At 40.2% G+C, this 22,248-nt stretch overlaps 1 protein-coding gene across 6 annotated transcripts in view; it reads left to right on the top strand.

Annotated features, from left to right (window-relative positions):
* The first annotated feature begins 511 nt into the window (after positions 1-511).
* The window catches only part of IWS1 (IWS1, SUPT6H interacting protein), a 23,372-nt gene continuing 1,635 nt past the window's right edge, over positions 512-22,248 (top strand). For 2 of the 6 annotated variants that reach the window (XM_025209504.1, XM_025209488.1), the window contains exons 1-12: positions 518-664; positions 9,294-10,197; positions 11,224-11,419; positions 12,990-13,047; positions 13,424-13,524; positions 14,559-14,709; positions 16,551-16,633; positions 17,232-17,361; positions 18,596-18,713; positions 19,366-19,477; positions 20,397-20,453; positions 20,690-20,801. In XM_025209504.1, the coding sequence (XP_025065289.1) occupies positions 9,342-10,197; positions 11,224-11,419; positions 12,990-13,047; positions 13,424-13,524; positions 14,559-14,709; positions 16,551-16,633; positions 17,232-17,361; positions 18,596-18,713; positions 19,366-19,477; positions 20,397-20,453; positions 20,690-20,801 (1,974 nt within the window). In that variant the 5' untranslated portion in view covers positions 518-664; positions 9,294-9,341. Of the gene's footprint in view, positions 665-4,842; positions 4,871-4,894; positions 5,049-9,293; positions 10,198-11,223; positions 11,420-12,989; positions 13,048-13,423; positions 13,525-14,558; positions 14,710-16,550; positions 16,634-17,231; positions 17,362-18,595; positions 18,714-19,365; positions 19,478-20,396; positions 20,454-20,689; positions 20,802-21,403; positions 21,565-22,248 lie in introns of those variants that run through there. The other 4 variants (XM_025209485.1, XM_025209499.1, XM_025209491.1 and 1 more) reach the window with 4 other exon arrangements.

Here is a 22,248-nt window from a genome sequence, read left to right as displayed (position 1 = left end):
CATGTTGGGTTGGGATGGATACGACGGGGCAAATATGGGCTGTGGATGTGAGAGGCTGGGAATCACTTTTCTGACACTTTCATCGGCATTAGTTTGTGTCTTAAGGACAGCAGTTTTATAATAACATAGTAATCAAATATTGTGTTAATATCATATTAACCTAATGGTCACAGTATTTGTTTGTGAGCAGTTCTGTGAGCTGTCTCTTAAGAGTAATGGGCACATCTGTGGCCTTTTAACTTCTGTGACTGTCATCAGAAGAGGTAGACCAAAGAGATGTATCCAAAATGACTAATTTCTAAGAATATAGAGAATGAGATTAAAATCCTTCTCTCTCTCTCTCTCTCTCTCCCTCTCTCTCTCTCTCTCTCTCTCCCTCTCTCTCTCTCAACTATGCATTCTAACACCTTCTTAATTTTGGTACCGTTCATGAGTCATGCTTATAGACTCCCTGGTCCTTGTAACTGTCAAAATATTTTAAATAAAGAAAATTATGTTGAGCCTTAATGTGGGTTTTTTTTGTTTTTTTTCCCTTTAATTTGGAACAGATGATGGTGGAGCTACCCCAGTTCAGGATGAACGGGATTCAGGGTCTGAGGCTGAAGACGATGTAAATGAGCAGCATTCTGGATCAGACAATGGAAGCATAGAGCATCATTCAGAGGTATCAGGGAAATATTTAGTTTGATCAAATGAAACATATCTTTGTAGTTTGGCTTTGAGTGATAGTGGGCTTTACTCTTTTAATGGAGATTGACTTAATGTTGGGTTTAACCAGACTTTAAAACAGCCCTGCAAAACTTTGCTTGCATAGATGGTCAAAGTAAATACACTCTTTACAAGGTGCATCTTTTTAGCGATTATCATAATCACGATTAAAGAATAGATTTCCATTTTTTTTCTTTTGGCTTAGATTAGTAAAATTTTATGAGCTTTTTGCAATGATGTGCTGAACTATATTTGTGGATATCACTTTTTAGCATGGCTGTAAATATTAGGGCTGTGTGAAGCTTAGGTAGCCGACTTCGATTTGGAAGAGATTTGTCCCAATTCAACAGCCAAATCTCTGAATCCGAATCGAATTGGGAGACCCATTAATCTCTCCGAATCAAATTGGAAGCCTCCGAATCGATTCGGAGATTCAGCCATAGACTATACAGGCAGGCACTAGGCAGGAGCAGCTGGACAAGGGAGCCCGCAGCCCCGGGAGAGGCCATGGCTCGTCCTGCTGCCCTGCCCTCCTCCCTCCCCCTGCTGGGGCGAGGCAGGCAGCCTCAGCAGCCTCAGGAGAAGCCACAAAGGCTGAGGGGATTGAACTGGGAGCTGGGGAATGAACAGGGGCTTTCCCCTAGCTCCCAGTTTGTTTCCCCAGCTCCTGGCATAGGTGACGCGTTGGGGGTGGGCATGTGCCCCTTCTGAGACTGGCTGACATCTGTGGGCAGTCACAGCTCGCCACCCCCTTGCCGCCACGGTCGCCTGCAGGTGGTCTCCGCTCGCCACCGCCAACACTTTCACTGCCACCTGCAGGCAGTTGCTGTGTCCCTCCAGCCTCAGGAGGTATGAGTGATTCATGGATCCCTGTTCTATTTCCCCAGTTCCTCCATCATTCCCCCCAGCTGCTGCAGCTTCTCCCAGAGCTGCTGGCTCAAGCTGCGGCTAATCCAGCTGCCCCACCCTGCCAGGGCAAGGCAGGAAGTGCTGGCAGCTCTGGGAGAAGCCACGGGGGCTGGGGGGAATGATTGGGAGCTGGGAGAATGATCAGGGGCTGGGGGAACAACCAGGAGCTTCCCCCCATTTTCCGGTTTGATCCCGTGGCTTCTCCCAAGGCTGCCAGCATTGCCTGCCTTGCTCTGGTGGGGGAGCCACTGGATGAGCCATGGTTTGAGCTGGCAGCCCCGGGAGAAGCCACAGGAGCTGGGGGGAATGATTGGGAGCTGGGGGGAATGATTGGGAGCTGGGGAAATTGAACCGGGAACTGAACTGGGAGCTGGGGGGAAAGCCCCTGTTTGTTTCCCCATTTCGATTCCCCAGCTCCCCGTTTGATTGCCCCCAGCTCCCAATCATTCACCCAACTCCCATGGCTTCTCCTGGGGCTGCCAGCACTACCTGCCTCGCTCCAGCACGGAAGCAGCTGGATGAGCCGCGGTTTCTCCCGGTGCTGCTGGCTCAGGCCAGTGCTCCCCCGGCTGCTCCCACCAGCACTGCCTGCCTGTATAGTCTATGGCCAAATAAGGTTCAGCACCGAATATCCTCAGATTCAGCCGAATCAAATCACTGTTCCTCTGAATCTCTCAGACCTAGTAAATGTGGTTTTTATATTTTAAATGCTGGTTTTCAGGGGTGTGTAGCTGTCCCATAAAGCTTTGTATGCTGATATTTAATCATACAAGGTAGAGGGTCAAAAGGTTTGTTTGTTGTTTTTGGTTTTTTGCATTTTACAATAAATAACAAAAATCTCCTGATCTATTTTTAAGCCTCTGAATAGATGCATTATGCTGCACTGAAGGGAGTGGGGGAGGGAAGTGCATTTATTGTGTATCAACTGCTGCATGATAGCTTAATTTGTCTATGCCTGTCTCATGGTATAGTTCTGTTTTACTCAGTTGTAAGTTGCCCTGTTTTAGCTCTCACTCTACCATGAAGTAGGACTAGACATATGAAATGGTTATCACAGAGCCAATGATGTGGTAATTTCTCCTGCCCCCTCCCTTCTTACTCCCTTGTTTGTATGTCCATATCCTGTGGGGGAGGCATGGGGGAGGTTTGCTGTGTTATGTATGCATTATCATGATTTTCTGTCTGTCAGTGCTTTCACTTTAAAAATAAGCTGCATTGTATTACTTGAAACCCACCAAAGAATCTTTGCTTGTGAAATACAGGTCATCCATGTGAACATTTAGTACAGGTGCCTCTGGGTTACCACTTCTCTCTCCTTTATTTTCTCCTTGGGAGGGCTTCCATAAAGGGTGTTGAGGTGACTGGCTCACGTGTGGGAATGGGGGAGATGCATGCTACAGCTGAAGCTATGTACTTGGGGGGGAAACACTGTCAGGATCCAGAGCAGCTGCAGGAACAGAGCTTCCATGTAGATCCCCTACATTCCCATGCTTGTTTTTCATGGGCTCAGCACTATCCCTTTTCCCCATTCCTGATGGGACAGTGTGAGGGAATTCTCGGCATAGTTTTCCTTGCCAAAATTTCTTCCTGACTTTCAACAAGGAATGGAATGATGTAGGTCTATGAAGCTCTGCCTTTTAATAAACAACCTTTTGACATTCATAATGAAATGGGTTTACTTCAATATGAATAGTTATTTATATGAAATTGGGTTCTGTGATTCAGATGTCAGTGAGGGTTGTGTGCATTATGTTAAAGAACTGTATGAATGATACGATGGCACTGTAACGGACTGAAAGACTTCCTCCTTAACTCTGGGGTGGAATGCCAACCTGGTCTGATTCTGCAGTAAAACTTACTGTGTTTAATTTCTGCATATTATTCAAATGCACAGTGTCTGAAAGAGAAAATGGAACAAATGCCTACTTTAATAATTTGAAGCACAGATCTTTTTAAAGTTGAATTCAAATATAAAATGAAGTGTAGTATGCTTTGTTTGGGAGGGGATGTCTTTGCTTACTGCAGAAGAATCCAGTTCAGAAACTGATCCCTTCATCATTCTTATGGAAGAGTCTTTCTTTGACTCAAGAAGTAGGAGTTGCTTTGTATTCATGCCAAAAACAACCTCTAGTCAACCTTGCTTTAAATAGGTATTTGTTCATTTGAGCTGGAGAGTCCCAGGTAGCCAGATGTAATGTTAGTGACATCACTAACCCTTGGCTACAGAAAGTGGTGTACCTTGTCCACTTCTAACCCAGTGGGCCGCTTAGGCCTAAGTAGACCTTCAACCTCTATAGAGGGGAGGAAGTTTGAGGGCTTGTATAGGAGGAACATTCACATAAATAAAAATTCAAAGTTTTCTGAAAGGGATGGCTCCTGTGAGTGCTGGATGAAGAGCAGATAATGTGTTATTGACTGACTAGTGTTTTTTCCCACTTCTGTCATACTCTAAAAGAATTGCCATTGTGAGCAGGGAAGATAATACTGAAGCCATTAAGCTTTTAATCTGGTATATGAATATTGAATTAATCATTCCAGCTTCTTTATATTCTTGTGGGATGTTTGCATTGCATGTTACATTAAGGCAGGGGTGGGCAAAATGTGGCCTGTGGGCCAGATGTGACCTATCAGGCCATTCTAGGGCCCGTGGGGTCCCTAAAAAATTTAGAAAATTAATATTTAGCTGCCCCTAGCTGCCTGTCATGCGGCCGTCAATAGCTTGCCAAAACTGAGTAAGCGGCCCTCCACCCAAAATAATTGCCCGTCCCTGCATTAAGGTAATTTGAGATCCAGTTTAAGTATGCAAACAGACTTTCTTGTTACTTTGATCATCAGTTTTTAAGCTACCCAATATCATTAAATAACATTAAACATTGTAACGTCAGGCAGCAGCATCCTTAAGTGATCTTGTTAATGTGTGCTGAAGCCTAAGAGTTAAGCATAATGTGGCTGTTTGTATATTCCTTTGTATTTTGAACACAGAAAAATACCTGTCATCTCATTTCAGACAAGACCTCCAGTGCTAGATTTTAAAGCTGAGGCTTTAATATTTGTGTAAAATTAAAAATCACAAATGTATCTTAATATATTTTTCCTGTAGTTTTAATTATTTTTCCTGCAGTGCTGTAATTAGAGATGTAGTTCAAATTGCTACATGCAGCACTCCTGAAAGGAGTGACTTTTGGTGATCTACCTCTTCTTATATCTTATTTTCTTTATCCTTAGGAAAGTGTGGGAGGCATGACATTCAAGGGTAATAAAACCTTTTGAGACAGCCTCATCAGATAAGTCTATTTAATTACTATTTCGTCTCTAAATTAGATTTTTTTTAAAAATGAAGACTGAGGTTTTTAAACTTTCAAACTTTTTTTTTCCCAGGTTCTTAACTTAAAGAAAAGAGGATCCTGAGGATTTACTTATGTAGGTCTCAGGTATGTGGGTTTTTCTTTTCTACAATTCTTTTCTGACTTTCCTTCCCCCAATCCCATTTTATCTATAAATATTTTCCTTGATGTCCTTATCAGCTCTGTTTTAGCCAAATAGAATTAGATAACATACAGTTTTAGTACAGTAATGCATATTAAATTACATTTACAGTGTTTGTACAATTTAGTGCCCAAACCTTATAGTGAGGCCTACATGGAATCTTAAATGAAGTCACTGGGGCTTTGTGTGGTTATAAGGACCCATCCTCATGCATTGTGCCTAAGACCATTAATGAAACCACAACAATTCTTTTCATGTTTTCCTTAATTTAAAAACAAAATCATTTGCCTCATCAACATCTGATATGATTATGTATATTTGCATATAACCGTCACAATTTGTGGGATCATACTAGGTAGCAGACATTTTTCTTCTTGTCTTGGTCCGTTATTGGAGGGGTGGGAAAAACATCTACCTTTAACCAGGGGCTGTGCATTGAGGCAGTAACTTCATTTATTACTGTTTCTGCATATAGAGTTAACACTGTAAGTTTGCTTTTAAAATATTTTACATCCTACTGTACTAAAATCTGTTATGGAATTCTGTTCAGCTAAAAGAAATAATTAAGGACATCTTAATTTAAAAAGTTTATAGATAAAGAGGAGGAAGAAAAGAGAGCAAAGGAATTAGAGAAAAAAGGGATGGGGGGCAGATACCTGAGACCTACCTGCCTTTGAGGATGCCTAAAAGCTTTTCTTTAAACTAAGCATTTGGAAAATAAAAAATAGAAAAAAATCTGCTATTAAATACTTAACTGTCACATAATTTACTTTAGAAAAATATTTAGAGACGAACTGGTAAAAACTGATTATCTTAAACTCTAGATCCCAAGTCTCTTGCTGCAAAAACCCATCCCACCCCATTGCTACATACTTGAAGTATAATGCAACCTCTTAATAGAATACTTATAAATAAAGCCCTTTTTTCTTTTTTTAGCTCATATAATTACTTTGCTTTTCCCTGTGTTTTTACTCAGTAAGTCTTCAATAGGCATTGTATTAAAATAGGGTCCAGAGAACTTGGTCAGGATTGAATACTATGGGGCTGTGCACTCTACAAACAAAATTAAAGATAGTTTTTCACCAAACATTGCACAGGCTAAACAGGGTGTATTCCTTCTTCATTGTTAAGAATGTCCTGGCTCTTGCTGTAGTAATATTTTTGTAGCCAAAAAATTCAAGAGGCACGGTGTATTTAATTCTGTCTTACTGGACCAACTTAGTAGCTGTGGAAGATGTTTAACAAGCTGTTAGGCATGAAACACCATTCGTCAGGTCTTGGAAAGAAGCAGGTGCAGGCTAAGTTAAACACTGTTTGGTACAAATGGTGATGCTTCTACTTGTATTTAGCTTAGGCTGCATCTGCATTTGTGGACTGGAGGGAAGGGCATTTTGTGCCTGGAAGCTTGAATATCTCTTCCAACTATGATGTTCCAGTAAAAGATACCAAATAAATCCTACTTCTGACTCTTACTGTCAGTCTGCTTTAACAATTCCTTGCAGACAGCATTAGAATTTCCGGAGTCTACAATCTGCAACTGCATTTTTATCTATGGCATTCTATTAATATTGCCCTCCAGTGATTTTCTTTAATTTCTTTCGAGTGCTTTCCAAATTACCAAGCTGTTTGTAGCTATTCTTGAAGACAAACCCTACCCAACAGCCAACACTACTGGTCTAACCAAAATGTAGTGTTCTTAATATGTATTCTGGGATAAAATTATTTTTCTTCCTAATTCCATGTTTGCCAAAGGGTTTCTAAAAGGGTCCTGGCAGGTTATGTGGTAATAGAATTAATCCATTAATATTTCCACCTTTTCTGTGGTTTTTCTGCTCTCAGCAAAGTCTCATGCTGCTGTTATTGTGAATATTTCTTATTTTCATGATCAGCAGGTCAGTGAAATATGTAGAGAACAATATTTAAGTTTAGAAAAAAGCTACAGGGCTAGTTCATCAAAAGTTCTCTAATCCTCCTTGGCTATAAACCACACCATCCCAAGGTATGCTTCCTCACAGTAATTACCATAACATTACCAAGCAAAGGTGGTTTTTACCTTCCTCTCTCCTAGAAGCAGCTTTCTTCCTGATCTTCCTCCTAAATACAGTGAGAGAACTCATCAAATGCAGCATTCAACTCTACAGATGTACATTTTCCCAGTATATTGTGGGAGAAAAACCACAAAGTGGAGGGGAATAGAGTCAATGTTATAATTAGCAAACGCCAAACTTGCAGGAGATGTTGACAGGATGGTCTCAGGACTTCTGGTTGTTACCTGCAGGAGGAACTTTTATTTTCATAATTTTGTTTCGGTTCTTACTACCTGTTTTCACTAACTGAGCCCCAGTAGCTTTCTATAGACCAAGAAAAATGGGGGCTACTTAAGATGCTGACACTAAGATCATCATGCATTTCAAATAGCCTTAAACCTTGCAGGGAGAAAGAACCACAATTGGGGAGATTATTAGTCTTGCTTTATAGCACTAGTGAGATTCAGCAACATTAAAATAGTGAAGATAAATTTGATAGCCATGCTTTAAAGTTGTGCAACACTGAGTACCATGTTGTTGCTTCATCCTGTTTGGAGCTGTATTATAATTTAGCAGGTTATAGGTTGCTAATTAGAGATTAAAGCATCACTGAAATCCAAGGTTTAAGACCCTAAACATTCTTGTTTTTGTTAGGTGTTTTGATGATGGGGAAATCTGTTCTTAAAATAGCGTTACACTTTTAAGTTTATGAATATACAAGGGAATGTTAAATAAAACTAGGTATCAGAAGTGTTGTTCACTGTGGTTCTGGTGTAAATGCACTTTGACCGTACGGGCTAAGACTCCGCAATTGATTTTAAAACTGTCTATAGTTCTGCATGATGGGAACAAAAGAGGCATAGAAGAATAGAAGGCTAGATAAAGAATGCCACCTCTGAAAGGAATTTAAATGTACAGCCAAGTGAAAACTTGGGATGCGGGAAAGATGATGCGCACACACTCTTTGAGGTGCCAAAGGAGAGGAGTTGCATTTTTTTGACTTCACTGTATGTTTTGGGAAGGAGTTGGGCTTATTCTGCTGCCAGCAGTTTTAGACACACTGAGCTGTTGAAATGGAAATCCTGGGAATGGAGGACTGAAAGGTCTAATTGTTTTTACAGGAAAAATGTAATATTTACCTCTGCCAGGAGAGTGGATGCTTTCTCTAACAAGAATAAATTAAAAAGTAAGGCATTCTTACCCACATTCATATCTAAAAGTCATCTGCAAAAGTTTTTCTAAAAACTTAGCTTTTTTAAAAAAAATAACTTTTAGACAGATCAGATGTATATTTGCATTAGTTTATAAAAAGAGAATTGTGTTTCTCTTCTGAAGCATCAAGAATATCACCTTTTTTCTTCCCTAATTTTGTTTGTGGACCTTTCGGATGTCTAAGAATGTGTATCAGTAACTCTCAGCTTAAGGGGTTGATGTATTGAATCTCTTTTTTAAAAACAATGTCTTTATTCAAAATGCTGATTACTCAGTAAACCAAAATGTGTAAATAAAATAGTTTGACTAAGAATTGCTTTCTGTTTCAATTAGTGGGATTTCTTTTTTGACATGTCTTTCACAGAGAAACTAGATGCACAGTATGCAGGTTTAAAAAATAATTAAATGAAAGGGCACAAGCCCCAATTTTTCCATTCTTGATGGACTGTAATACAAAGAATATCAGTAACTAAATGCGGAACATATTCCATAGAAAAGTGACTATCTAAAACCAAACTTTTAAAAAACGATTTTTCACAGCCCAGCTTAAAACACCATAAAACTGATTTCCCATCTCTTTCCCCACCCTGCCAGGAAGTGCTGAGCAATGACCTCAAAATAAGGTCCCATAAAGTAGTCTTAAATTTCATTTTTTTCTTCTTTTAAGTCCTGGCTGAAATCTGTGATGGAACAGCTAATGAAAAGTCTCACTGTTTTAGTGTTCTAATGTTGTTTTACTCTTTTAATATTGAATTACTCTGAATCATCTGATAGCATGCTATGGAAAGCTATACCTGTAGAACAGATAGATAGATAGTTTAGTTCCTATTTCTGTTTAAGAAATGTTTTCAGATGGCAACACCCACAAATAAATTAAGGGGAAATGAATTGGAAAACATGAGTCTCCCCTTTAATGTATCTAACCTTTGCCTGGGATTTTCTGTTTTCTAGAATGAGCACAGTGATGGTGAAGATGATGGTCCAACTAGAGAACATCACATGACAGACTCTGAAAATGAAGCTATCTCAAGGCAAAAAGACAGTGATTCAGAAAATGAGGAGCCCTCAAATCACAATGCCAGTGATTCTGAAAATGAAGGGACTCATGGGGGTAAAGACAGTGATTCTGATATTGAGGACCATCCAAATCAGCATGAAAGTGACTCTGAAAATGAGGATGCCATAAATCACCGAGCAAGTGACTCTGAAAATGAAGAACCTCAAAAAGATCACAGTAGTGATTTTGAAAATGAGGAGCCCCCAAAGCAACTGGCCAGTGACTCTGAAAATGAGGAGCCCCCAAAGCAACTGGCCAGTGACTCTGAAAATGAGGAGCCCCCAAAGCAACTAGCCAGTGACTCTGAAAATGAGGAACCTCAAAAAGTTCATACCAGCGACTCTGAGAATGAGGAGCCCCCAAAGCATCTACCCAGTGACTCTGAGAATGAGGAGCCCCCAAAGCATCTAGCCAGTGACTCTGAGAATGAGGAACCTCAAAAAGTTCATGCCAGCGACTCTGAGAATGAGGAGCCCCCAAAGCATCCAGCCAGTGACTCTGAGAATGAAGAGCCCCCAAAACATACAGCCAGTGACTCTGAGAATGAGGATGCTCCCAGACACAAACAAAAAATAGAGTCTGACAGTGATGGAGAGAACAGAAGAGAGGAAGCACAGAATGACTCTCATCATTCAGATAATGAGCAGGCAGGAGAAAGATTTCATGGTTCTGACAGCGAGGAGGAAGGTCCAAAGATACGGAAAATAGCAGACAGTGATGAAGAAGAGAGAGAGGAGGAGAAATCAGTTAAGAGAAAAACAGCTATCCTTTCTGACAGCGAGGATGATGAGAAAACACGTAAGGCAATCCTATGTAAATAGTAAGGTTGACAGTGTAATGACCTTCCTACCTTCGGATGGGTCTCCCTAGAAACCTGGTTTTACCTGGGAATAGTTGTAGCATCATCTTACCAAACCCTTTGCTCTTTGTGTGTTTCTGGATGTATTTAATCACTCCTTAAACCAGGGTTATTTTTAACTTTAGAAGAATGAGTTAGGGACTAATATGTTTTATGCTTCATTAAGAAAACTAAGTTTCCATTACAGGATGTTTACTATTGTTGATACATGAGCTAGAAAAAATCCAGCTTGAATTCCAGGTTCCAAACTAAGTATTTGAGACTGAGAATGGAAGTTAGAATAACATTTATTTCTTGTAAATTAAGCAGCTCAGACAATAAACATGACATTCCACAACGTTGCTCTGTGATCATATCTGCACTTAAAAGACAAAAATTTCATTTCTTTCTAAATTGTTAACATTTAAAAAGTAGCATTTAAGTTCAGTTGAACTTTTAAGAGATCAGAAAAATAAGTTTCTTTGCTATGTATTTGCTTTTTGTGTTTGACAGCATGTCGTTTTAAAGACACATTCATTGTTGTTTCTCTGTAGTCATTGTTATTCTGTGTAGTTTTTAATACAAATGGGAGAGAAACAATTTTGAAAATACAAAATTTGGCACTAAGGGATAGGAATAGTATTTGAGACAGTTGTAACTTACTCCTTGAATTGACTAGATTTTATGATGACAACTTCCTTTTAGAAAAAAACGTCTTACAGGATGCAGGAGGATTTAAAAGCACGGTGAATGTTATGTTTTGTATTAGAGTGCTGATATGGTTAGGAATCAATACAAATCAACTCTAGAAATTTTATTTCAATTAAGAGGTTGCTGTCAAGGACCTAATGAATTTCTACATTTTTTGTAGTGTTTTTTTGTTAAATTTTGAATTTTGGGGCTTTTGGCTACAGGTTAGCCATTGGGGTGGATGATTTGTGACCCTCAGTTATATTGGCCAGTAATAATTTGTTTTCTGTTGGCAGCTGCAAAGAAAGTACGAATCCTGTCAGATGTGGAAGAATCTGACAGTGATACATCAGAGAAATCTGGTAAAGCAAAGAAGAGTGTTGTAGCATCAGATAGTGAAGATGAGGAGGAGGAGAGAAAGGACAGTGCTGGAAAGAAAAAAGAAGAGAAAGATCTATTTGGGAGTGACAGTGAATCAGGGAATGAGCAAGAGTAAGTGCTCCTAAATATGAATTCCTATGGGGCTATAAATAGTGAGATTTTTTTTCTTGAATGAAAATGGATGAGCTTCGGTTACCTTACGAACATCCACTATGGCCTGAAGAGTAGAATCATAGGAAGTACTATAAGGCGGATGATGAAGGATGAATGGACTATAAAGCGGAATAGAAAACTGGCTGGAGCATCGGGCTCAGAGAGTAGTAATTAATGTCTCGATGCCTAGTTGGTATCACGTGGAGTGCCTCCAGTATCCTTATATGCAGCATATTCACCAATGGGCCACCAAAAGTAAAGGAAAACTGAACAGATGTCAATTTCACTCAACCTTTGATGGGAATTACTATCTGCTGAAGGTGCAGGATACGTGGTTTGGAAGTGAAGCGACTAATGGCCTAAAGAATAGTCATAGGAAGGACGGATGAATGGCCTATAAGGTGGCTCAATGTCTAGTTGACAGCTGGTATCAAGTGTAGTGCTCCAGGGGTTGGTCCTGGGGCTGGTTTTGTTCAGTGTATTCATCAGAAAACTGGAAGATGGCATAGAGTGCACCCTCAGCAGGTTTCAGATGACACCAAGGTGTGGGGAGTAGTAGATACGCTGTAAGAAAGGGCTAGGATTCAGAGAGACCTATACAAGTTGGAGGAGTGGGCCAAAAGGAATCTCATGAGGTTCAACAAGGACAAGTTCAAAGTCCTGCACTTAGGACAGAACAATCCCATGCACCGGGACAGGCTGGGGGCTGACTGTCTGGGCAGCAGCTCTGCAGAAAAGGACCTGAGGGTTACAGTGGACAATAAGCTGAATATGAGCCAGCAGTGTGCCCTTGTGGCCAAGAAGGCTAATGGCATACTGGGCTGCATTAGTAGGTGTACTGCCAGTAGGTCAAGGGAAGTGATTATTCCCCTCTATTCAGTACTGGTGAGGCCACAGCTGGAGTACTGTGTTCAGTTTTGGGCCCCCCACTACAGAAAGGATGTGGACAAATTGGAGAGAGTCCAGTGGAGGGCAACAAAAAGGGTGAGGAGGCTGGGGCACATGACTTATGAAGAAAGACTGAGGGAACTGGGCTTATGTAGTCTAGAAAAGAGGAGACTGAGGGGATTTAATAACAGCCTTCAACTACCTGAAGGGGGGTTCGAAAGAGGATGGAGCTAGGCTGTTCTCAGTGATGACGGAACAAGGAGCAACGGTCTCAGGTTAAAACAAGAGAAGTTTAAATATTAGGAGGAATTTTCTCACTAGGAGGTAAAACACTGGAACGTGTTACCCAGAAAGGGGGTGGAAACTCTATCCTTGGAGGTTTTTTAAGACCTGGCTGGACAAATGTTTGGTTGGAATGATCTAGTTGGGGATGGTCCTGTTTTGAGCAGGAGGTTGGTCCCTAACTTCCTATGATTCTAAGGGAAGAAATGGAGAACAGTCTAGTTCTTTCAGATGTTTCAGATATTTGTATTGTTGCTTTAGGAATTTCCTAGCAAATGTGGATCGAGCTATTGCCATGTGCTGTTGAGATGTGTACTACAAATGAAAGAGAATAATAAATAAACTACTACTTTTACAGGAACCTTATTGCAGATATATTTGGAGAATCTGGTGATGAGGAGGAAGAGGAGTTTACAGTAAGTGTGTTGTGAACTTTTGGATGATGAATTGGTAGAATCTTAAAAGCTTACCTATATGTGGAGTTATTTCAGAATAGCCATTCTTTAAATTTATCTGGATACCTTGATCTGGAATCACTTTCATGTATAGGCAAGCCCCAGCTCTTTGTTGGATGCAGTGAGACAGTTTGAATTAAATGGCATTTGTAGTCCTGCTCTTTGGAAAGTAATATCTGTAAAAATTCCTGATGTAGATGAGAAAGTGTTGGCCTAGCTTTAGAAAATAATGTAAAGATGATCTGGAAGAATAAAGCGCATATGCTATGTGAGATAGGAAAATTTGATCAGATACCCAAAATCAACACCCACTGATTTGTATTGCTTTTACTAACAGGGTTTCAACCAGGAAGATTTGGAAGAAGAAAAAGCCGAGGCAGAGATGAAAGAGACAGTAGATGATTCAGACTCCGATGATAATATTAAAAGAGGGAAACAGTAAGTCTTTGGGTTGATAGTGCAGAAAATGAACTTCATTTTTTGCTAAGTGGACCATATGGACTCCTTTCCATGAACACTTGATTTCAGTTGAGAGGCTTCCACGAAGGCTGAAGGGGCTATCTACCAGCGTAGGAAGGTGACAGACCAAATTGTCAAAGTAAACTGAATTCTTACTAGACCACCAGATCAGTTCCCCTCTCTTTTTCTCTTGTTAATCTTTTCTTGCTGGACGATACTGTGGAATAGCTGACTACTCAACCCTAGTTTAAGCAGTTTGGGTGCTGACAGATGTGAAGCCCCCCCAAAACAAACAAACAAACAAAAACAAACCCACCAAAAAAACCCCAGTGCTTTACTGGAAGAGGAAACGCATCAGTTTGACCTAGCTCACCCAACATTTTTATAGATCGTGCACTGCAGTAGGGCTATTTGGCGCTTTTTTCTAATAGCTAATTGAATAAGCTATTAGGTCAAACTGATATGATGCGATGCCTCTTCTGGGCATGCCTTGTGCTCAGTGTGGGGTTGCACAGAGCTGAAATTAAAGTGCTCTTTCCCCTCCCACCTCCCCCCATGTCTGTAAGCAGCCTGTATGAGAATCCCCTCTTGAAGTAGTCTAAGAGTATTTATATGTAACCCATCACCAGTTACACTGAGCGCTAGAACATAGAACAGATCTCTGTAATGCCTCCTTTTGCAAACAGTTCAGGGTTTTTGAGAGAAGAATATGCATAAGATGATTGAAAAACAGAGACAGTCTTGGCAGTCAGGAGACATTAATCCTAGTACAGATTTGGCAGACTTCTGTGATGCCAAGTAAGTGATTTCAGAAAGTCCTTGAATCCCTTTCCCTAGTTTCCCAATCTGTAACTTGGGGATCTGTACCTACCTTAAAGGGATGTTTAGAGGCTTAATGTGTATAGAACACTTGGTGATCGTGGGTGGGATTGTATTATTAAAGTGCAAAAACCTGGTGAAAAAGGTGGGGTATTCTCAGGTGTCTTTCAGCAAACTCTTTCCTTGCATTTCAGTATGGACTTCATGTCAGACTTTGACATGATGCTACAACGGAAGAAAAACCTGAGTGGCAAGCGCAGACGAAACCGTGACGGCGGGACCTTTATTAGTGATGCAGATGATGTAGTCAGTGCCATGATTGTTAAAATGAATGAAGCTGCAGAGGTGAGATTTTTTTTTTATGTTCCAGAGAGATCTGTCAAAATCCACTTCTGCTCCCTGACAAAGTAATTTTTTATTCAGCATAGAATAGAAATCAGTATTGTGTGTTCTGAATATGACTTGTAAACACCTGAAAGTTTCTAATATCTAAAACTACTGTAGTACTGCATCAGAGCATTCTTTCATGTACCCAAATTCAAAAGCTTCTCTTGTGGAACAACTGAATTTTTAACATACATGAAATTGAGTATGTAGTTGCTTATTTTTACAGAAACCTTAATTCCCGTCAGTAGTATCAGCCCTTGGAATACTCACAGTCCATTTTATTTTATTATGATTTTTTGTATGTGCAATGTTCTAGACAAAAGGAAAAGTTTCTAAATTGCAGATGGCATAACTAATGACACCCTCATAGATGGTGGCAGGTTCACATAATTATAGGAAAGAACAAATTCTACAGCATTGTTTATCACGAAAAGCCTGTTATATGTAAAATTTCCTCTGCTGCCCTTTTCATTTTTGACTATTTCTTTAATGTCATACATGTAGTGGAACTAGGTACTGACAAAGTAGACATTAGTGTTATGAAGTTAATCAGAAGTTGTGGGAGAGAATGATAGTATGTTCTTGAATCCAAGATAGGGTTTCCCTCCCCCCACCCCTCCCCTCCCATTTAACATGTTTAACAAGGGGGGGAAAAACATCTTGTCTTGGATTTGAGTACAAGACAGCGGGGGGGCAGGTGGCTGCTCCAGCTCCAAGTTCCCACTCCCTCTCCACTGCCCTGTTGCTTACCCTCTGGTAGGATGCTGGCCCTGCTCCAGCCTGGGGCATGGAGCACATGGTTGCCCCAGCCCAGCCTGGTTGTGGCAAAGTGAATCCCAGAGATCCAGCCTGGGCTCTGGTTTCCAGTTCCAGGGCATGGCTATAGCTGTCATTGTTGCAACCGCTGCTGCAGTGGAACCAGAGCTGTGGTGGAGCCAGTAGAGGCGGGGCACTGGGGATGGGCAGATGCCGGGGGGGGGGATGGGGGGGGCAGGTGCTATGTGGGCAGGCACCTCAAAAGGTAGTAGGCACTAGAGGAGGGAGGAAGAAGGGATAGACAGATAGAGGAAGTGGGGATAGAGGCAGCAGGGGGCAAAGTATTGTGTTGCCTGTGTCTCTCCTGCTCCTCCCCCCATGACCTCTTTCTCCACTGTAGTTGTAGGGTGGAGGGCATGAATCTAAGAGGACCATCCATTAATTGGATTCTACACACAGAAAATGTATATATTTGTTATACTTACACATTTTCCATGTATAGAATTTAATTGGGGGGGGGGGTCGTCTTAAATTCAGGGATTCAAGTAAATACAGTAATGACATGCCATGTGTCTCCCTAAACTTTTAAGTTAAATTAATTCTTTGTATGCATTTCCCATAAGAAAGTATGTATCGTCTCATTTCCCCTTATCTTGATATTTATGCTCTTTATCCATATGTATGTTCTATTATGCTTTTTAATAGAAAAGTTTTATAAATTGGCTGCGTACAATAATTTATAGAAGCTTTTCATTCTTGTTTGTTTTGGGGATTGCAATAAAACTGAAGTACAAAAGTAGATTTCATTTTAATATGAATCTCCTATTTCATTTAGCCATCTTAAAGACTATAAAAGTTTTAAGAATCCCTCAGAAAATCTTTTTTTTAAATGGGTTTTGGGACCATGAGAAGGCAGCTTCTACACAATTAGACTGCTAATCGTTTTGTTGCATATGTCTTAAGAGTTAGGATTTACTGATTTTTTTCCTTTCTCTAGATTGCTTGTTATCAGTAATTTTTTTTTCTTCATGAACTCTCTACAGGAGGATAGACAGCTGAATACTCAGAAGAAACCAGCACTAAAGAAGCTAACTTTGCTACCAACTGTAGTTATGCATCTTAAAAAGTAAGTGCCTGATTCTCCCCAAATTTAATTATTTTTTCTAGAGAGTATTGGGGTTAGAAAACTAGTTATAGTTACACTCCAGGGGTGGTGTGCATGTGTCTTAAAACACTTTATTTTTCCCATTCTGCATGAAGTGCTACAGATAAATGGCAATTAAAATGTTAAGAAATTATTCATGTTTTAATGATTATTTATCTTGAAAGGCATTAATATGTATAACAGGCTGAAAAGCACTTCACAGTATGGCATTTCCACATTTTAATGACTTTCTTGCTCTACCCTTTCAAGTCTGAACTGGAAGACTTTGAACGTCTTTCAGCAGTTCACATGTTTATGTTAAAGCCTAGTTGCACTTTGGAGTGAGCACTGTCTTTATTTCTGTAGCTTATGCCAAAGCACCTAGACTTAGGGGTAAAAGGGTATTGGGAGGGATTGCTTCCACTAAGATAGAAGTCAAAAGTAAAGCCCAAGTTCTGTAAGTGGGCATGTTGGTACAGCAGGGGTATTGAGGTGTTTTCATCATTTGCATTCTCAGTTTGCTGAAGTGGGAACATTGCTGCTCCTGAAACTGACCTACTTTTTATTTTAAAACTTCCAGGCAGGACCTTAAGGAAACTTTCATAGATAGTGGTGTGATGTCCGCTATCAAAGAATGGCTTTCCCCTTTGCCAGATCGGAGTCTACCAGCACTAAAGATACGAGAGGAGCTCTTAAAGATTCTACAAGAGGTTAGAAACGGGTGTTTTACCACTGTCACTGTTTGGTTCACTCTTGTTATTAAAGGACGTACTATGTGGCTTGAGACACATTGTAAATTAATGAAAGGAAAATAAGAATGTTTGTAATTTGCATTTTCAAGCTTCTCAACCTCCCTCACACTCTTAAGTGCTATGGTCCCTATCTGAGTATTCCCACTGAACAGAGGATGTTCTGTCAACCATCTTTTCTGTCTCTCACTGAATGACTCACCAGCTATTATGTTGTAATAGATCATCTTATTTCTTGTTCGGTGTGACCACAAAATGAAAATAGTAGAGAGAGACTTTGTCTAGTAATGAAAAAGTGAACCTTCTCTTACAAACCCATTGTTGGTTAACTACAGTGACTGTGTATAAATTTCCCCAAATTCCAGCCACAGGTATGATGTTCACTTTTGACCACAGTTAAAGTACTTAGACACTAAACTTGCCTTCTGTTGTCTGTGGAATGCCTGATTTGGTCTTCTGTTTCTGCATTTTTTCAGTAGTTGTTTCCCATAATGCCACAGGAGTTATCAATACTCTTTGGTCCAATCTTCTCTTTCTGCAGTATTTTTTAAATTTTTAGGGCCAGTTTGTTCTGTTGGCTACCTCCATAATGACAAGTTTTCTCTTCTCTTCTGCCCCAATGCTAAAATACCAAGGCATGTATTTTGCAAGTGTGGCAGACTACAGATCTAAAACAGATTGATAATGACTTTCAATCGACTTCATACAGGGTAAAAGAAACAAAATTAATTTTAAGGAAAATTATCCACAGTTAACAGACCAAGTGTCTAGATTAGGGGCGGGCAATTATTTCAGGTGGAGGGCCGCTTACTGAGTTTTGGCAAGCCATCAAGGGCTGCATAACAGGCAGCTAGGGGCAGATAAATATTAATTTTCTAAATATTTAGGGACGCTGTGGGCCAGATAGAATGGCCTGGTGGGCTGCATCTGGCCCATGGGTCGCATTTTGCCCACCCCTGGTCTAGATAATGGACAACGACCATCAATTGCTTTGAGAAATCCTGCATTTTCTATGTTTGTCTTTTTAAAAATGTTTTCTGAAATAATTTTCTGGAAATAAGTGGTTGTTTATTATGCTCTTATGAAAATAGCAAGTTGTTACACAACTTGACAATAATACTTATTTTGTTATACCTATTGGTTTGGATTTTTGTTGCCATCTAGCACCAATAATTAAATTGGTTTTGTTTTCCAGCTGCCCAGTGTGAGCCAAGAGACTCTGAAGCATAGTGGGATTGGGCGAGCTGTGATGTACCTCTACAAACATCCAAAGGAATCAAGACCCAACAAAGACATGGCAGGAAAGCTAATAAGTATGTAACCTTTTCCCTGTCTTGCCCATTTTGTATTTTGCTGGCTGGTGTATCTCATTTTATCAACTAACCTCTGCATTGGCCTCTCTTGTGACACATTGATTTCTTGCTGTTTGTAAAGCAAACTGAACCTCTGATGCAAGTGTAATATCTGGGCATCTGTTTCAAATTAACTTTTAAATATACAAGTTGAGACAGGCATTGTTTTATTTAGCTCCTCCTGCAGTTTCCCCTGTTATCTTTCATTCTTGTAAACCACTGTCATTCAGTTTTTATAAGTCCCTGTTGGACCACCACACTTTGTATATATTTCTTTGTGCCATACTGTTTCCTTCCAGGTTTTATAGATGAGCAGCTTTCTAAAAGGATGGCTAAGAAAATTAAAGCACCTTCTGCAAATAGGTGTTAGTGAGAGGGGCATCTTGGAAGGGAGGAACTTGCCTTATAGTGTTAGGTTGGTTTTTAGAAATCTTGTGCTACAGTGTGAAAGACCCTAAAAGTCACAATAATGTGACTTCGCCTGTCAGTTCAGGGATAGCCACAAAAAAACACATGAGTTGTGTTGCTAAAAGTTGTAGTTAGAGCCACTGAAGTTTCCTGCAGGTAAAATATGCTTGGCTAGAGACATGTCCCTTGTGTTGAAATCCTTCAGATGAATGGTCTCGACCTATCTTTGGCCTTACTTCAAACTACAAAGGGATGACTAGAGAGGAGAGGGAGCAGAGAGATTTGGAACAGATGCCCCAGCGAAGGCGATTGAGCAGGTAAGAGTCTGCAGTCATTGAGAACAAAGAAAATATTTCAAATCTGAGACTCCTTTGAGAATACATAAATATGGCAGTTCAGCTTCACTGCTAATGAAACATTAAAGGAAACTGGAGGGCTTTCTAGTTAGTCTTTCTTCTCTCACCTTTGTTGGTTGCTATCTTGTCCTTCTCATAGAGTTTTTCTTTTCTACATTTGAGGCCTGATGCCTGCTCTTTAAGTGTGAAGTTGGATGTATAATACTCATCAGAATTTACCATTACTTCTAATCTATCCAGAACGCTTACCTTTTTCTGAGGCAGACTTCACCAGGATTATTCTTGCCAATTTCACACCAAGGTTAACCACAGTAGTATACTAGTAAATTGTTTTAAAAAAGGTAACCCAAGTTCAACAACAACCAAATGTTACTGCTCATTTCCTTGTCACAGCAATGGGAGATGGTTACAGCTGCATTCCACTTGCGGTGGACTGATTGCCAGTAGATCAAAGGGTGTAAGTCAAGGATTTGTTAATGGTAAATAATCACTCTTCACAACTTTGACACTTGGAACATGTGCAATTGCTTCTTGCATTTTCATTATGTAGCAGTTGGGATCAGAAGCCCCTGATCTTTGTTCTTTCAGGCTCATGGTATTGATCTCTATGTACCTGACTCTGTTCTTTGTCTGTTTTTAAATTGCTAACTTTAGTTAAGGGCTTCACTTGCTAAGGATTATTGGTTTTACTTTTGCAGACCCTTGTATTTGGTTAGGGATCTTTTATTTTAATTTGGTTGGATGTAAACAATTCTACCCTTTAGGTACCTGATGAACATGCATCAAATGTTCTGGATAGGTTGGAAATTGGCTTTTGTGATGACTGATTTTTCATCAAGACTGGCAGTCATAACTGTAACATTCTCCTTTTTCTGTGCAGCTCTGGTGGTCAAACCCCTCGAAGAGATCTGGAGAAAGTGTTAACAGGAGAAGAAAAGTAAGTCCTTATTTCTTTTCTGGTAGTATTCTGGTGAGGATATCCAGGTTGTCTCTGTAGGCTCCCTGCAACTTTTGGATTTTTTTTTTTTTAAAGGAAATGTGGATGATGGAAGTGGTAGTGCTTTGTGGTTTTTAAAGGCAAATTAAAATACAAGTATTTTAAAGAACTGTATTAATTGTGTTCTGGTCTGTATGAGTGACTTCTTTAACAACACACCTGCTTGTTTTTTGCAGGGCTCTTAGACCTGGCGATCCAGGATTTTGCGCTCGTGCAAGGGTTCCAATGCCCTCAAACAAAGACTATGTTGTCAGACCAAAGTGGAATGTAGAAATGGAATCTTCCAGGGTAAGCAGTGTAGTTAAGGGAAGAAGTTAGTCTCATAAGCTGACTGTATATCTAGTCTATGGGATAAGCCTGGGGAATTGGTTTGTCTTTTCATCACTGATGTGTTGCTTTTGCAGTGCACCATTTCATTGCATTATGCCTCTTGTAGCCTGAGGGACTATGGCCTGCTTCCAAGTGGGCTTTGTAAACTCCATCAAATAGTTCTTTCATTCAGGTACCAGGGAATGGAAGTGTATAACTAAGAAGAATCAACTGTTGGTTATCATGGCTAAGGATATGACTGCAAAGCAGTTAGTGTAGACCATCTTGGAGTCTGTCTGCAGTCAGACAAGTCCATCCATGTCTGTTTAGTATTATGTTTTTCCTGTTAGGTCTCCCAAAACTGGAGGGATTCAAATATTTGGTAAGACTGAATATTGTACAAATAAATTAGCCCCATGCATTTCATCTTGGCTCATCCATCTGCCTTGTACCAATTTAATTTGGAGATGTCAGAATCTCCATATGGAAAAATAAAATGAAAGTGGAATAAGTGATCATTAAATTGTACTGTTTCTGCTGTTGTTTTTCCTTCCTTTCATTAATTGAGATATTGTTTCTAGCCCGGGACTATTAAGAGAGGTATTAGTCGTTTGGAAAAGCACAAGAGGCGGTTTGCTGAACAGAAACGACTCAGCAAAGTGCATCGGGCCATCAAGTTCAGCATTGAAGGCAACAGGATGCCCCTGTAGCCATGACACACTGCCTTCCCCAAGTTTGAGAGGTATCCCTCAAGGGAGGTGTGACCAGTGCATGTGCTTCAGCTGTTGGCAGTTTGCACATTCAGTGGAAAAAAACCAACATGTATGAGTAAGAGGATACACGCTGAAAAGCTCTCCTCTTAATCCTTAATGTCTATACAGTGACCTGCTGGGTAACTTGATGCAGGATATAATCTGATGTAACACACAGTTTCTGCCATGGTCCCTGCCACTACAGCTTCTGTATATACTGCTTGCAGGTGCTGTTTAAAAACAGCTACACCCAAATATACCTTTGTGTCTAAGGTTCTAAGTAGTTGGAGAGATGAGCAGATGCAGCATTCTAAAATGGGTTCCCATTTGATTAGAGCCTGCTTTTTTAAATTTAAAACTTGGTACTTATCTAACAAATGACAGAAGCAGCATTCTTAAACTTCAGTTTTGTTCCTTATGTCATTCCATAGTTTCTGGTTGAGGTGTTAGTGGTATGAACAAGATCTAAAATAAGAGACTGTTCACTTGTTGGCCAAGGAAGTCATTTTGTGATGGAAGGCCTTAGGGAGGGGCTGGTAGCTGGTGGAGAAAAGAGTCCACTGGGGAGTGAGTAAAGAAGAGTCTTTTGCTGTGAACCTGGGATGGAGAGAGACTGATCAGTAAATTTTACAGTCTGAGAATTGTTTTGACAACTCCTAGTCTGCATTTCAGAT

This window comes from Alligator sinensis, unplaced genomic scaffold (genome assembly GCF_000455745.1).
Source record: "Alligator sinensis unplaced genomic scaffold, ASM45574v1 scaffold237_1, whole genome shotgun sequence".
NCBI lineage: Eukaryota > Metazoa > Chordata > Crocodylia > Alligatoridae > Alligator > Alligator sinensis.
The sequence above is the reverse complement of the archived record's forward strand: the minus strand, read 5'-3'. Positions and strand labels throughout refer to the sequence as shown.